The following is a 16,726-nucleotide window of genomic DNA, read 5'->3' on the forward strand; positions in this document are numbered from 1 at the left end:
CATTCAGGTCTACCACAAAAATATTTTCTTACCAATCTTTAAATCTGGTTTTCTCCACAGAATTTATTATGAGAAAATGGAGTAAAACGTAACTGATGTGACTAACAGATATAACTGTGGGAAGAACCCTTCCAGTTTTAGCAATCAAGAACCTAATGCCATCCATTTAGAGAGTGGACCCAGAGAGGAGGTTTTCAAAACTGACCAAGGTAGAAAATCTTTTGTAAATATGCAGAAAGATATACCAATTCAGGAAGAAAATGTATCTGTTTTATTTGTATAGTGCAACAGTAATGTAGAGTCCATTGTGCAGTGGACAATCATTGATATCTTATGCAAAGACCCAACAGAAAAGAAGTTGTTACTACAATCCATTTTTATGCATCATAAACTTAGCTTCTTTGAAGAAAGACCACCGATTTCAATAAGTCTTACTTGAATCTATTTTTAATGAACAGTTGAGCAAGAGGAAGGTAGTGAGCATATGTCCAGTAAATGATTGAAATAGAATCAAATAAAGGTGAGCTATTAAATGCAATATACATGACTTCGCGACTAACAACAATCATCCTCATCTGCAAAACAGTAGTTTCTGGTATCTTGGGATAACTGAGTTGCAGGCACATTTACAGTTAGAACTTAAATATTAATTACACTAATAGAACAACAAGCATTTTAGTTGACAAGCTGACAAATATGTTAGATCTAAACAACACAACCTCTGCTTTAGAATATACCATAATTTAAAACCCTTTTATCTGTCCACCACTCCAGTTAGTCTTCTTTTATGTGATCACCCTGGATATTCCTGCTTTGATCTCCTTGCCATATTACAGCTATCAGTGTTATGCAGACCAGAAATAAATCATTTCATGCTGAAATAATAAATATTAGCCCCGGCCCCCATGTCAGAAACGCTTATATTTTAAAAATAAAATTAGCATTTGCTCTCATCTTCCAGTGTAAGTGAATAAAAGTTGATCTTTGGATATATATGATTTAAACAAAGGAACCTTCAGATGGATCAACCATGATCTGCCTTCCACTGACAGAAGGGATCTGCTCATAGAAGGTGTCTTTGCCCAGTCTGGGGGCATCCCTCCTCTACCACGCACCACAACGCACTTCATTCAGCAGTGTTCACTGATCTTCTGAGTAGCTGCAGAGGCTGCCAGCAGGAGGCCTGCTTTATCTACCCACTCACATGCACCTAAGGTTGGATCTACCCCAAAGAGCTTAATAATAAAAGGTTTTTTTCATAGCATTCTTCCTCATGAATATTAAAAGAAAAAATACCCACTATGTTGTTATTCCAAGTAGCAATTTTTTGTGGAAAAAGACAGCAGGAAATGGTTCTTTAGCTAAATTACCCCAGAGAATGGCATTTGCTAGTTTTCGGGTAAAACAATGGAACATGTTGCTCTTGTAAAAGTGCTAATTTTTTAGGTTTATTACCAGATAATGCAAAAATGGCAAGGAACAGTAGTTTGGAGGATGCGGTACTCAAAAGCCAAAGACCACAGAGCGACTGTTTCTATACATGTGTCACATTTCTGATTTTTCTTGGACTGACTGGGTAAGCAGGAATTCCTGAGGGAGGTACTCCATCATGATGTCCATAATAAGCAGCCTAGAAATGGAATAGATAAGACTATTTTAATACACATTTATCACAAGTAGCTCTATTAAACAAAAATTGGAAGACTTGATCTAGCCATAGCTGATAATAACTAATTCAAAATTATTAGCTATGCTTGACATAACTAAATTTCCTTATAGCAACTTAAGGATGTCTCAGAATATGTTGATATGATTTGTTTGGAATGTTCCGAAACCTGCTCTGACCCAAGCCTCATCCATAGAAGACCCACTTTCAGTATCCTTTCTTCCTCTTTTCCTATTATTCCCTTCCCTTCCCCCAACCTTTCCCCTTTTCTTCTTATTTTGCAAGCCTATCTTTTTAAAGGAATATTTTAACAGCAGATAAAAGACAAAAGGTTTGTAGGCCAATAATGAAAGTTTAGTTTAGGATGAAATGAAGTGGAGGTCTCAGCATATTGACTGAAGACCAACATTCTGACTATCTATAAAGCGCAGAGGGCGAATCAGGGTGCATGCCAGAATCAGATTGTGCCTTCAGGTGCTGCAGACTATGAAAACCAACGCTCGCGTGCCAACAGAGAGGGCTCTGAGTGCCCGCTGTGGCATGTGTGCCAGAGGTTCGCCACCACTGCCTCAGAGGATGGCAAAAGAGCACTCCATTCCTTCTTGCCACCACTACAATGGCTTTGATGGGCAGAATCCAGCTCCCTTTCCCCTCTGCCTGCGGAGAAGAAGGGAAAACAGAGCTGCAGGTGCCTAGCAACTATGTCTGCCCTCCTCTTGACGAAGGCAACGCTGATAATCCTTTACTTCATCAGAGATTTCCACAAATAAGAATCTGATTGGATGGCACTGCATCCCAGGAGGAACTCTTCTGTAACTTTGTACTGGAAGTGCACAATGTGTGACTTTCTATCACGCACTGGAAGGTCGCGGGTAACAGTGAGCTTCCCATTCCTATATATCAAAGCGGAGAGAGAAGGATCCCTACCAACCCAGGCCAGGGCGACTTATCTGGCCAGGGTGACTTATTTTATATTGTTATTTTTGTGTTTTAACTTTATGTCTGCACTTTACAAACATCTTAATTTAAGGTTATAATTTAATGTTTGCATTTTAACTTAATGTATTTGTATTTTAACTTATTGTTGTAAGCCGCCCCGAGGCTTCGGCGAATGGGGCGGCATAAAAATGTCTTAATAAATAAATAAATAATAAATAAATAAACCCATCGCCCACCGGGGATCTTTGGGTGAGGGGCATGAGGGGCAGCACCTGGGACAATGTGCCTAAACCACTGGAGCAGCTACTCAAAGGCAGCCACTATTTTATATATCCAAATTCCACTTCAGGGTTATGTTATGCAAACCAAGCAAGAAGGGGTCATGAGAGGATTAAACAACCCTCACCTAATCCTAAAACAGATCCTGGGCTATCCAAGCATAGCCTTCATATAACCCACACTTGCCAGGATGCAACAATGTTGCAATTCGCAAATGGCAGTTTGCTCTGCCAAGTAGTGCCAATAGTTGCTGCAGCTCTTCATGGATTAAATAATCCCCAGTGAGCCATACCATGTGATGCGAACCAGGTAAGCAAGGGATTATTGGTCAGAATAGATTTGCTATGTTTCTGCTGGAATAGCATGGTTTTCACTGGAATGCTTGCAGCTTCTCTTCTTGTGGCTGGGCCCCATTTGTTGTTGGTGACTCCTCTTTAGTTCCAATCTGGGATACATATGTGGCTTTCCATTTGGTGGGTGAGGAGCTGAGGGCACTGAGCCTTTGGTTGCTCAGGCTGGTGAGTCAGCCTCCTCCTGTAGGCACACCAGGTTACCACTTTTTGAGATACATTTGAGTAGTGCAGTGATGTTTGCCACCAGTTGCTGAATGTGGGTGCAGCTTTGAACTGTGTGGCCACAGATGAGCCCTGGATTTGCAAACCCTGTGGGAAGCAATCCCGGATAAAGCCCTCCTCAATCACTGTGCTTTGGCTTTTTGGGAAAGCTGATTAAAGTGATACAAAGATAGGACAGAGATGGTATGTTGAAGAGACTGTGATGAGCTAGAAAACTGAAAATGAAGCAAAACATAGCAGTGAAAACATTGCATTATTGGGCTTAGATACCCACTATTTCTTGGATGCGGATCACTTTGTCAATACCTTGCATTCACAAGTGGATGAGTACTTTGAGTACAAAGTAAGAAAAATCCCTATGGTCTTGGAAACTCAAATCTTTTTTAAAGGGTGACACTAAAATACAATATTGTATTTTGAAGTTTTCTGCTTATTTGGGCTATATTGTGCTGGGAAGAATAATGACTTGCCATACTAAAAAGGCACTACCTTTTCACAGAGAAATATGCTGGTGCTTTCATTCAGATGGTAATCACAGTGAGTATATCAGTGTGTGTGTGTGTGTGTGTGTCATTTATTCCAGCCAGCCCAAGGAGAAGTATAATACTGATATGAAATCCTGTACTCAAATTAAAACTACCTTCTGAAGCCTCCAAAGCACTTCCTGTGTCTTTATAATGATTTCCTAAAGCATCAGAGAGGCTAAAAGAGTTGAATTCTTTTTTCCAGTCTTTGGGGATGGGAAAGTAGATACATGAGTCTTTCCATTGTCATTTTCATAAATAGATAAAAAAAATCTTCAGTACCTGTCTCATCTTGGAAAGAGAAATTTTCAGTGAAGATTCTAGGGCTAAAGATTCATTGCTCTCTTCCCTGAAATCTTCAAGGGAAGATTCTAACTCCTGATGTCATGTTTCCTACTTTTCTTTTTAAACAATATTAAGTCAGTGCTATCGCCTTCTTCGCTTCCATATTTCCCAGAGGTTTGAAGACTTGTACTTCCCTCATATTATTTTTTTAACCTCAGAAGAAGAGAGGAAAACAGCCATCGACCAAGAAACTCAAGTAAAAACTACACTGCCTATGAATGATTTCTTACTTAGTCCCAGGACTTAACACTACATTGCTTATTTACATATTTTTTGAAGAAGTCCATTTATCTATAACAAATGGGACACACCTACAACAAAATGCAGCAGTGTTGAATGCACCTGCTCAGCACTGCAGCTAATCAACCATGCTTCTTCCAGGACACTTCACCTTCTAATTTCCATTGTTTTCTCTCCCAACTAAAAGTTGGATCTATTGCTCCCTTTTGTACTAACCCCTGTCCAGGTGAAAACTGTCCTCCTGGAGGTGACTAGATAGACTCTAGCAAGTGGGCTTACAGAGGTAAGTGCCAGCATACCCATGGATGAGGTGAGCATGATTCACCAGGGATGTCTCAGCAGGTTTGGGGGCTGACCAAAGACAGTCAGGACCATGGCCTCTAAGATTCTATAGTTCAGTGCTAGCTGATGATGAAAACTATGATGACTACATATATATTTTACTTCTTGCTGATGATAATGATATCTATAAAATGTGTCCAAAAAAGAAACCATCATTGGATTCTGATAGGAAAAAATATTGTTTTATTGAATTATTGTTTTTCCCCATGATGTAATATGCCAAGTGTCATGGCTTTAAATGAGAAAAGCCATCCTGCAAAATGATTGATGGGCCCAGAAATTGGAGCCGGATTATAAGGTCATAAAGACACCTACAGGGAAATACTAAGTTTTGAAAGCTCTTACGTGATGATAATCTACCGCACTGCCAAAATAGCACTTCATGGTTACCTACACCATCCTCCTATAAGAAGCACCTGAACTTACAGACTAGGTCATTGTGAAATTGATCTGCCTTACTCTTTGTGGTGCTTTATTATTCCCGCAGTTGCCTGACTCTCTCAATCAAGTGATAGCCCACAGTTAAGGTGACTTTGATCTGTTCTTTCAACACCAGTTGTTCTCAACTCTAAATCAAACAGGCAGAAAGAGACATACATTCTAAGAAGCATGACAAACTAACCTCAATGTTACCCTGAGAGGGAAAGTAACATCAGAGTGGTCTGCACAGAGATCAAACAAAGGAGAAAGATAAGATTTAAAATTGTAGGATCTGGAGGTCTAAGAGATTTGTCCCGAAGCCTGTCTCTACATACCGTGAGAAAATATACACAAATTATGGAATTCTTCAAAACGATTTCCAAGTGTCTAAAAGAGCTGAGTAGTGGAGTCTTAGGTACAAGGAACTGAAAGCTGAGTCATGATTATATGCATTCAGCTTTATGCTCACAGCATGTATCGGCATAGCAGAAGAGGAGGACTACTGAGGAGACTGTGATGAACCAGAAAACTGTGATGAGATCTGTGCAGGAAAAACATGAAAGTGTGCAGACTTCCATATGAGGAATAGATGCCCAGTTCTTTTCCAGTACATAATCAAAGAGCTTAAACTTACAAGTACCTAAGCACAAAGTAATAACCGAAGCAAGGCTGGCTGGGAAGGTAAGAGGGAAAAGAGGAAGCCTGCATCACAGAGCTGAGGGAGAATGTCTTCCCATGGCGCACTGGCTGGGGTACCAGCAGTTGTGTCTGTTGGAGTTTATCAGTTAGAAGTATTGGCCACAGGCCTGCCATTTCACATAAACTGTTCTTTCACAAAGTATTAACACATGCATTTCCTTCAAGTACTTTATTTTCATATCTCCAAACCACACCTGGTTGGTAGGTAAGAGTCTTGCATAATTTAGCATTTGTCACAGTACGCAGTAACAAACTATTTGGACCAAACTAGATGTTATACAGCGGAGATGTGTTCCAGCATCTTAACATCACTCTCAGCCGCCCCCCCCCCCGCCCTCTCTCTCTCTTTCTCTCTCTCTCTCTCTCTATCTATATAGCAAGTGAGTTTTCCCCATCAAACTCACTAGCCTGTAGTTTGTCTATTTATTTCATTTTTATACCACCCAATAGACAAGGCTCTCTATTTCTTTTTCAACTTGTATATCTTTTTTCTTCATTCAATGGAAAAGCAGGCTGGTAAGGGTGATTGTGTCTGGAAAAATAATCTCTTTGAAATTGTTAAATACATCACATTTTTGCCATCAAATATCTAGCCTTCTCCAGCTTCTTTTTATGTTTGCCTTTTACAATACCAGTCAACTGTTACAAGTGCCTGGCTTTTCAGGTAAGTAAAATGAACTCTTAAACATAATGGATGTCTCACCAAAATCTCAGAGTGTGTGGAATTTTAGACCAAGCAGCCAAGAAAATATAATTTTATTCTTCTGCAGTTATGAACATATAACTGTATCCATATTTTGGATATAAATTATGCATTTTAGAAATGCTGTTTTGCTGTGCCCAGAATCAGAAAAAACATTCTGTTACAATTCCTGTTACAATGCCCGATTGCATATATTTTCAGTTCTTTAGAAAATATGTTTTAGGTTTATTGGATGTTTATGAAATAGGTCACAATCTTATGAAAACTGGTTCCATTACCTGCGATGGAGGCCTCACTTTTAAATCTTTGGAAGCATAAGTGTCCGTGTTGACTGTGAAGAAAGCAGGGTCCCCTGCAACACAGAATGCCAATACACATAGGAAAATTTGTATTAACTGTGGGAAACGCTACAAATTATAAATCATTTTAGAATACAAAAATGTACACAGTATTAAAAGACCCTTCTGTGTAAAGAGCTTTCCACAGCATTGAATACTCTGCTTGTCTAAGTCTAGTTGATACTTTGTTAAAATTTTGCTAAGAAGCTGAGAAAGTTTGCAGAGCTTTCTCCATGCAAATATTCCAAAGAAGCTCTGTGCAAATCCACTGCATGTTACAACATTTATAAATGGATGAAAGATCCATGTAAGAATGAACCAAAAAAGCTGCATATCAATTGACTATCTGAGTGTATAATCATAACATACTTTTCACATTTGCTTTGTGGTTTCCAACATTTAGGGTTGGTTCACACAAATTCTCTGCACATGGTACCTGTAGGACAAGACATAATGGCTGGATCTAAACGTGCCTCTGGCAGGTGGAAGGGCTCCTTCCATTCATAGAAGACTTCTTCTCTTAGTATAGTCTTTTGGTGATGGAACAGGAAAGTAGATGCAATTTGCTGATGCCCACTCCTCCCCATAATTTCCTGAAAATCTGCTTCAGGGAGATGGGAGGCCACCTGGGACAGAATGGCAGGTGGCAATGAGGCCAACAGGTGAAGAATGAAGGCATCCTTCAACTGCCCTGCCCTGGGGGGCTGGCCATTCCGGCCTCTCAGTACTCTCACTGGTGCCCCTGAGCACAGGCAGTGTTGTCAGCGAGATGGTGGCGTAAAGAGATCAAAATAGCTGAAGGCAAATGAGCAGAGCAGGACAACGGTGCCACGTCTCTGACCATCAGGTCAGGCATGCTTCAGCAGTGCTACGACTCAACTGGCATGGAGGAGGAGGGAGATTGAGCATATTTGGACTCTGCTGCACACATCAAAGTGCTTGATTATCTATGCACAGTACACAGACTTAGGCTGCCTGCCATTCTTTGTACAAATCCAATTAAAAAGCATATTAAATTCACACACACACAAAGCAAGCAATAGAAAGTGGCACTTTCTTCCATCTGTGTCTGCTTAGGATGGTTGCCTTGGTTGTCATTAATGACTATCAGCCGCAAATTCCTCAAACCAAATAATTTCTTAGGCATAAGGCTTTAGATAGGAATATGCCACACTAATATTTGTGCATGACAAATTGCCAATAAACATATTACTGGAAATGACCAGAAGCACATGCTGAGGAAATGTATATGTCTGTATATGTGGAGAACAGGCATGTATACAGCATATGAGTGCACATGTGGTAAATGCATGCCTAATACCACCTTCAAAAGAAGCTTCTGGAAGGAACTGTTCACAGCATTCACCCTTTCACTACTCACTGCCATATATTGGCAAAAACAGCTCTTATCTCATTTTACTGCAACATTCGGTCTACCTTCTGGCCACTTCTAGAATGGAACTGAAGATATGCCTTTGAAGTAATATATGCAGATACATTTTTTCACAAAGATTTTACACACCTGTCATTTTCTCAGCATGCTTTGTTTCCTCTGGATTGTAGCCATAATTAACCTCTCCAATGTGACTCTGTGTCTCCAAATTTTTGTCAGGGGTTTTCTTCCCTGAAACCTTTCTAGAAAATAAACATTGCTTATGTTTGAACCCAGTTATTTGAGAACTGTCTGTACAAGCAAAGAGCATTCCCTTAATTTTTCAGTTTTATAGTAAACAGGCAATTCAAGCAAACCAAGGGCAATATCCTATATTGCTACTGCACTCCCACTATTAATTTTCTGCTGGTATAAGGAACCATTTACAAATGAGGATTTTGTGGTACTAAAAATAACCTCTGAAATTAGTGGAAATGATCATTTGCAGATCAGGACTGCTCAGTGGAGCTCCCTTCTATCAGTTCTGTTGACCTGCTCCATTCAGGATTTCATTTCTTTCATACCATGTTGGTTGTAGAACCACAAAATCCCTTTACACAAGTGGTTGCACCTGATAGTGCACAGGCACAATGGGATTATGAACATTGGGTCCATTCTTTCTACAAAAGAATTTTCAAGTGATGTGGGAACCAATTCTGAATCAGAAGAGCAGGAGAGGTTGCCAAGGTCAGAGAATCCAGAAATAAGTCAGATGGTAATTGCGAACAAGTCAGTTTCAAATACTGTGGGAAAGTTTAGTGAACATGCTAATGAGGAAGAAGGCAAACCAAGCTTCATTAATCTCAGGGTATGGTGGAAGCTAAAGAGGGCAGATGACGTGAGAAGCATCAGGCACTCCAAATGACTGGCCCATGGGCAGGAAGATCGATCCTGATGGGCTAGCTTGGTCACTTCAGTCTGGAAGGGAGGAGAGTTTTGTCATGAGCAGGTCTCTCCCTTCATTTCCTCTCCAGCACACTCAGAAGAGACTTTAGAAGCACCGTTCTTTAATTAAAGTTTAACAAGTTACAAGGCAGTATAAATCAAAGTCACATTCTCTTTGAGATGTGGGAGAAGTGTCTATCCATGTGAAGAGTGAAATCCAAGCTGAACCTTCCTTCCCTCCTTTTTAGAAAGATTGTGATTCCATCCTTGGGATGGCTCCCAAGACATGAGGGCTAGGCTGCTGGTATGTCAGACATTTCTTCATTGGTCTACTTGGTTCACCTGTCTTCTCCCAGGGTCAAGGAACACCCTCCATCTACTCCCCACCCAGTTTTGAAATGTTTTCCTCCTTTGCCTTTTCCAAGGTGAGCTGATTCTCATGCTCTGTCTGAGAATTTTCACTAGGTAACCTTGAAACTGCAAAGCCACTTTATTCCTCCACCTCCTCTTTACAACTGGATTAATCTATCTGAGCAGACTGTAATATGCAAAAACCAGGCCTCTTTTCTACAAAGTGTAGAATCATTCTTCAAGCATTCTAACCTTGCTTGCTTCCTTTATTATTAACTATTCTTCATTTGTGCTTTAAAGCCAGGCTGGCTTCTCAGCACTAACACAATAAACCATTGTCTAGGTCTGTTTGGAAGAAGTGGGAAAATGGCCCTGACAAGATACTGCCCAGATATCATTCAACCAAGCAATGCTGTACTTACAGGCTATTGATGAAGGAGCCTAAGTGTCTGCAGTTTACATAGGGTACAGACATCTACATTTTCTATTTGTAGCCTCCTGTATTGTCCCACTGTTTCTTCCATTTTTTTTCTTACCACACACAATCAATTAAGGAGGAGAGACAGAATTGCTTTACAATGTATTTTGACTGATAGCCATTGAAGTCATCCACCTGGAAATTTCCCAAGTGGTCAACCAATTCCATTTTATTACATAGTCAATTCCTCTGCATTCATTTCCTGTTTGTTCCACCCAAAGTTCTGATTCACACAGCTTCCACTCTAGGTGCAGCTTGTAAAGGGAATATATTAGTACCTTCTGATGGGATTTCTTTACACCACTCAGAACTTTCCATTCCTGACTAACTAAGGAACAGTCTGATTCACAGATGTTATGTGATTGTGGTTTCAGTGACTTTCCAGTCCCATTGTGCACCTTAGTTGCAACACCAAAACCACCCAACTCTGCTTTTTGGTGACTATTTACTTTGTAAGTTACAACACAAGAGTGAACTGATAAGGAAGCAGTCTGGAATCAGCTCCCTCCTCCCAGTGCAAAGCCCTCCCCAGCATTATATCACTGAAGGAAGTAAATGGCTAATTGCAGATGATGTTGTGCAAATGGACCTCCCATAATTCCTTCTTCGGGTGCCATTCATGTCCAAGACAAGATTGGCTGGTAATAGAGCAAGGACATGTTTGAGCAATGGAGCCCCATTTGTGAAATTTCCTTCTGACTGGGAGCAACCAGATATATGCTAGTCCATTTAGAAGGACTCTAAAAATAGAAACATAGAAACAAAGAAACACAGCAAGTCAGAAGGGGCCTCCCGGGCCATCTAGTCTGTCCCCTGGCTCCAGCCGGCTCCGCTCACGACATGCCCACCATGTGCATGTCCAGCCTATCTCTGAACACCTGCACCGATGGGGCCTCAACGACCTCTTGTGGAAGCCCATTCCACACCCTCGGGGTCCTAACTGTCAGGAAGTGCTTCCTGGAATCCAAATTGAACCTTGGTTCCCTGAGCTTTGTTCCATTGAAGCACGTCCTGCCTTCCTCTGCAGGGGAGAACAGGTCTCTACCCATCTCCATGTGACATCCCCTCACATACCTGTATGTCACCAACATATCCCCTCTGAGTCTCCTCTTCTCCAGGCTGAAGAGACCCAGTTCCCTCAGTCTCGCCTCATACCCCATCCCCTGAAACCGGCCACCAACCTTGTGGCCCTATGCTGCACTGACTCTAACCTGGCTATATCCTTTCTGTAATGAGGGGCCCAAACCTGAGCACAATACTCCAGTTGTGGGTGCACCAGAGTCATATAGAGTGGTAGTAATACCTCTCTCGATCTAGAAGCCACACTTCTGGCTATGCAACCAAGGGTGGCGTTCGCCCTCTTGACCACAGCATCACACTGCTGACTCATGTTCAGCCTGCAGTCAACCAGTACCCCGAGGTCCCTTTCACAAGTGCTGCTCTCCAGCCACTTGTCACCTAACCTGTACTTATGGCACCTATTCCTATGCCCCAAGTGCAAGACCTTGCACTTATCCACATTGAACGCCATCCTGTTGTCTCCTGCCCACTTCCATAGTCTGTCCAGATCCTTTTAGATCTGGATTACCTGCTCCACAGTTGTGGCCACTGCTCCAGTTTTAGTATTGTCTGCGAATTTGATCAGCAGACTGTTCACCCCTTCTTCCATGTCATTTATGAAAAGATTAAACAGGATTGGCCCCAGGAAAGAGCCCTGGGAGACCCCACTTGTCACTGGCCGCCATCCTGATGATTCCCCACTAATGGTTACCCTCTGCTTTCAGTCAGTCAACCATGCCCTAATCCACTGGACAGTGCTTTGGTGTATCCCAAAACTCCTCAGTTTCTCCACCAGGATATCATGGGGCACTTTGTCAAAGGCCTCGCTGAAATCCAGGTAAACCACATCCACTGCATCCTCTCCATCTAGCCATCTTGAAACCTTGTCATAGAATTCCACAAGGTTTGTCTGGCAGGACCTGTTTTTGCAGAAGCCATGTTGTGTGGCTGCCAGCCTCCCTTCCCTATCTAACATCGCTAGATCTCTCCCTATTATGAGCCTTTCCATTGTTTTTCCTAAAATGGACGTAAGGCTAACAGGTCTGTAATTCCCCATGCCCCTTCTACTACCCTTTTTGAAAATTGGAACCACTGATGCCACCCTCCACTCCTCTGAAACTTCACTCGTTCTTCATGAGGCCTCAAAAATGGAGGCCAGCGGGCATGAGAGAACCCCTGCCAACTCTCTAAGTAATCTCGGGTGCAACCTGTCAGAGCCTGGCACCTGTGTAATGACCAATGCCCGAGGAGCCCCTCAACTTCTAGTGGGGGTGACTCTAATCTGTGCCCCTAAGTCCCCGGCCTCATCTAATCTCCTATGTGGATCTCCCCCATCCTGCTTTGGGGAGAACACAGAGGCAAAATAGTCATTTAGCATCTGTGCCTGTTCCTTCATATTAGTCACTGGATCTCCTTCCTCCTTATTTAGTGGTCCCACCACTTGTCTCTCCTTCTTCCTCCAATTTACATGCTGAAAGAAGCCCTTTTTGTTGCTCTTGATATTCTTGGCAAGTCTCAGCTTGTAATCAGCCTTAGCCTTGCGAAGAATCCTTCTGCAATGGGCCTCCTCCTCCCGGTATACCCTTTTGTCTATTTGCCCCAGTACCCATTTCCTACAGAGGTTCCTCTTTCGTCTAATCCCTCTAACCACCTCCTTTTGCATCCATGGCGGCAGTCTCCTCCACCTCCCCACCTTACTAACTAGAGGTATCGCCAAGGCTTGTGCCTCCAAAACCTCCCTTTTGAGTGCCATCCACCCCTTCTCAACTTGCTTACCCTCCAGTAACCTATCCCAGGAGACTTTCTCCAGTCTGGCCTTCAGTTGGCCAAAGTTGGCCCTCTTGAAGTCCCAGCTTCTAGTGCTCGACCTGCTGCATGTCCCCAGTCCCCTGATCTCAAAGCAAAGGATGGAGTGATCACTCGCATCCAGAGCTCCCCTAATCTGTACTTCATCTATCAGCTCCTCTCTATTGGTCAAGACCAAGTCAAGGATGTTTCCCCCTCTTGTTGCCTCTTGGACCCTGTGTGAAAAATCCTCCCTCTATAGCCTCTAGGAAGCAACATGACCTGGCTGTCACCGCCGAGTAAGTCTCCCAACTAATATCCGGGAGATTGAAATCTCACATAATTACTGTGTCTCTCCCCCGAGATACCCTTAGAAACTGGCCTGTCAGGACATCATCCAGGGTTTCAAGTTGACCTGGAGGGCAATAACATACCCCCACTGTCAGGTCCCTTTTCCTGTCAAAACCCCTAAGTTTCACCCAGACTGCCTCTACCAAATCTGTGCTGCATTCTATCTCACTGCATGCTATCCCTTCCCTGACATATAAAGCCACGCCCCCACCCCTCTTTCCCTTCCTGTCCTTTCTAAAAAGATGATACCCTTCTATGTTCACATTCCAATCTTGCCTTTCATCCCACCAAGTTTCTGTGATTCCCACCAGGTCATACCCTCCTATTCCCAGGAGAGCTTCAAGCTCTTCCTGCTTATTACCCATGCTCCTAGCATTGGTGTACATGCACCTCAACTCCTTCCCACCACTTTCTTTCCTTGGAGTTCCCAGCCTCCTCCTTCCTCCCATCCTCCCTGATACCTGGACCCTCCCTGTAGGAGTCCTGTCAGTCCCTGCAGTACCTCTAAAACCCTGCTCCCAGAGCCCTGATCCTCTCCCCACACTTGTACAGTGAAAATTAGTGGGTGAACAATCCAACGCTTGGTGAATTCTGCTTCACAATGATAGGAAGCGCTGACATCGAAGGATCAAAAAGCGTCACTATGAATGCTTGGCTGCCACAAGCCAGTTATCCCTGTGGTAACTTTTCTGACACCTCCTGCTTAAAACCCAAAAAGTCAGAAGGATCGTGAAGTCCTGCTTTCACAGTCTGTATTCATACTGAAAATCAAGATTAAGCGAGCTTTTGCCCTTCTGCTCCATGGGAGGTTTCTGTCCTCCCTGAGCTCCCTCCCACAAAATATTGTTGTGTGCTCAAAAGATTGATCTAAATGACCTCATAGGAACAAAGATGAAATAAAATATATTAGTCAGATTAGCACTTGTACTGATTATCCTTGCATCTGGCATATGCTTCCTTCTTTTCTCTGATAGCAAAAGGTAGTTGTTGATCCATTCCCGAGGGGGAATGCAAACAAAAGCAACTGAAAACGTTCCATAATGACATCATTCTAAACGTTTTGGTATTGCTTAGCAGAGTTTTAATTAATAATTAAATACTGACGAAAAGTCCCTTACATTTTAAAGCTTTACAGCTTTAACATAAAGACAGTTCGTTTGAGTCATTGTAAGAGGTTAAAGTGCAAGCCAAGCAGGAAGCAATTTATTACTCCAGCATCTTCTTTCAAAGGTTGCATCTGAATGATTCTTAGAAAATCAGAGAATGACGTCTAATTTGCCTGCCAGCCAGGCTTAATTAACTTGCATCAACTTGTCTCAGTTTCAGTTCTGATTGTGTGCCATATAAATTCTATATTCCAAGATCCTACAGCGCTGGCACATCTATTGTAGTAGCAGAAAAGATTGAGCTTCTCTGGTACACAGTGACCTCCTGTGGCATATGCTGCAAGTACTGAATATGAAAGCAATTCACAGGCCTGCTGGCAAGTCTTTTACTGAAGACTTGCACTGAAATGTCAGCTTGGAGCCAGGTTGATGCTACATACACTCCAAGCTCATTTGCACACAATGCTAACTTGTGATTGGTTATGTTCATGACCCTCTATGGGCCTGAAACTTGCAACACTTACCAGTGACTAAGTAATTCAGTCTGCAAATCACTGTGCTCAGCTTAAAATTGCAGACTTCATGCCACATCTGGACAGACTTTTCGAAGTTTACATCTTTTCCCCATTCCTTTTCTTTGGTACTACATTGTCTGAGTTCTGGGAATTTTGATTGGTCCTAATAAAGGTATTGCCCAGTTGTAGATTTTCTTTTCTTATGGATCAGCAAGCCTGTCTTTGTTTTTACTTATTAAGCATTATTCAGTAACTAATTTGTTGGCTTGCTATGTTACCTGAGTTCTTGCCCAGGTTTGTGTGTGTGTATGTATTACATTGTTATACTGCCCAATACTCAAAGCTTTCTGGGTAGGTCACAACAATTCAAAGCAATTTAAATAAAGACAGTACAAAATATAGTATCAAATTTATATAATTTACAAGGTTAAAGAAAAGTGAGAACAAGAGTAAAAGCTAGCAGTAGTACAATATAGAATTTAAAACAGACTAGAACATAAGCTCTTGGGAAAATGCTTAGGCATATAAGAAGGTCTTCACCTAGTATAGAAAATGGAACAATGTAAATGCCAGGCAAGCCTAGCTGGAAAGTTAATTCCATAGCTGGGGTGGCAAAGCAGAAAAGACCTTGTTCCTAGTAGGCACCCACCTGACTTCCCTTGGTAGGACTTCCTCAGAAGGACTAGTGAGGATGATCGTAGGGTCTGGGCAGGTATATATGGGAGGAGATGATAATTCAGGTAACCTGTCCTGAATGACCATTTGGGGCTTTGCATGTTAATCTCAGAACTTTCTGATATATATGTTGTAAGCTGCCCAGAGAGCCTATGGTTAATGGGGCAGCATATGAATTGAATTGAATGAATAAATTGAATAAACAAAAAAAAAATCGATCCATCTCAAAAGCGGACTATAAGCCATTGCAAATGGTGCTGTGTTTCTTCTCCTCCCTTCCTTTTAAAATTGCAAAATCTTGACTTACTTGGGATTACCTAAGCAATTGCATTTATCATTGGAGCTGTTACAGTCATCAATAGTGGGCAAGAGTTTAGTTTTGAAAGGTGCTGACACTGGAAGGTGCAGCTCAAAATCGATCCTATTTTTGTGGGTTGTAATCAACTGTATTTTATTTATTTTTAGGCTTATTTTCCGCTAATCAGCCCAGGGGTACTCTAAGCGGATCACAATAAGCCTTTCCTTGCAATCCAACAGCTACTGTACATTCCTTTGTGATTAAAATGGAGCTGAACTGACCAGTTTTGCTCCACTTACTAGACTTCTGCTTGCACGATTTTGCCAGCTCAAGTCTACTCTGATTAGAAGCTATGGGGCTGCTCCCATAACTATTCCACCCTCTCCTCCAGATTCCTTCCCAACCCTGCAGGATATAAACATGTAAACAGGATGTAAACATATAATGTAGCAGAGGAACTGTGCTCAAATGCCAGGACAGAGGTGCCAAGTACTGTGCAGGTCACAGTTCCCTGCTCCTACAACAAGCCTCTCTGAGCACTGCTTTTGGTGGAAAGATGGAACAAAGGTTATTAAAAATAATCAAGGGGCAAAAGTCAGCTCACATTGGCACCGGGCTCCTAAATCCGTTTGGATGTTCTGTGACTGCACAGCAGGACATAATATCAGATCTTTTTAGAGTGTTTTGTTTTCACATGAGGTTTAAAGCAATTTGTGCTTCA

General features: G+C 42.1%; 1 protein-coding gene across 8 annotated transcripts in view; it reads right to left on the bottom strand.

The window, feature by feature from the left end:
- Positions 1-248: 248 nt before the first annotated feature.
- The window catches only part of LOC123029508 (beta-1,3-galactosyltransferase 5-like), a 50,318-nt gene continuing 33,840 nt past the window's right edge, over positions 249-16,726 (bottom strand). For all 8 annotated transcript variants that reach the window (XM_044442611.1, XM_044442619.1, XM_044442616.1 and 5 more), the window contains 3 exons: positions 8,593-8,705; positions 7,011-7,084; positions 249-1,630 (listed from right to left, as the gene is read on the bottom strand). In XM_044442611.1, the coding sequence (XP_044298546.1) occupies positions 1,535-1,630; positions 7,011-7,084; positions 8,593-8,705 (283 nt within the window). In that variant the 3' untranslated portion in view covers positions 249-1,534. The remainder of the gene's footprint in view (positions 1,631-7,010; positions 7,085-8,592; positions 8,706-16,726) is intronic.

The sequence above is a fragment of the Varanus komodoensis genome, unplaced genomic scaffold (assembly GCF_004798865.1).
Source record: "Varanus komodoensis strain SLA01 unplaced genomic scaffold, ASM479886v1 scaffold4, whole genome shotgun sequence".
Taxonomy (NCBI): Eukaryota; Metazoa; Chordata; class Lepidosauria; order Squamata; family Varanidae; genus Varanus; species Varanus komodoensis.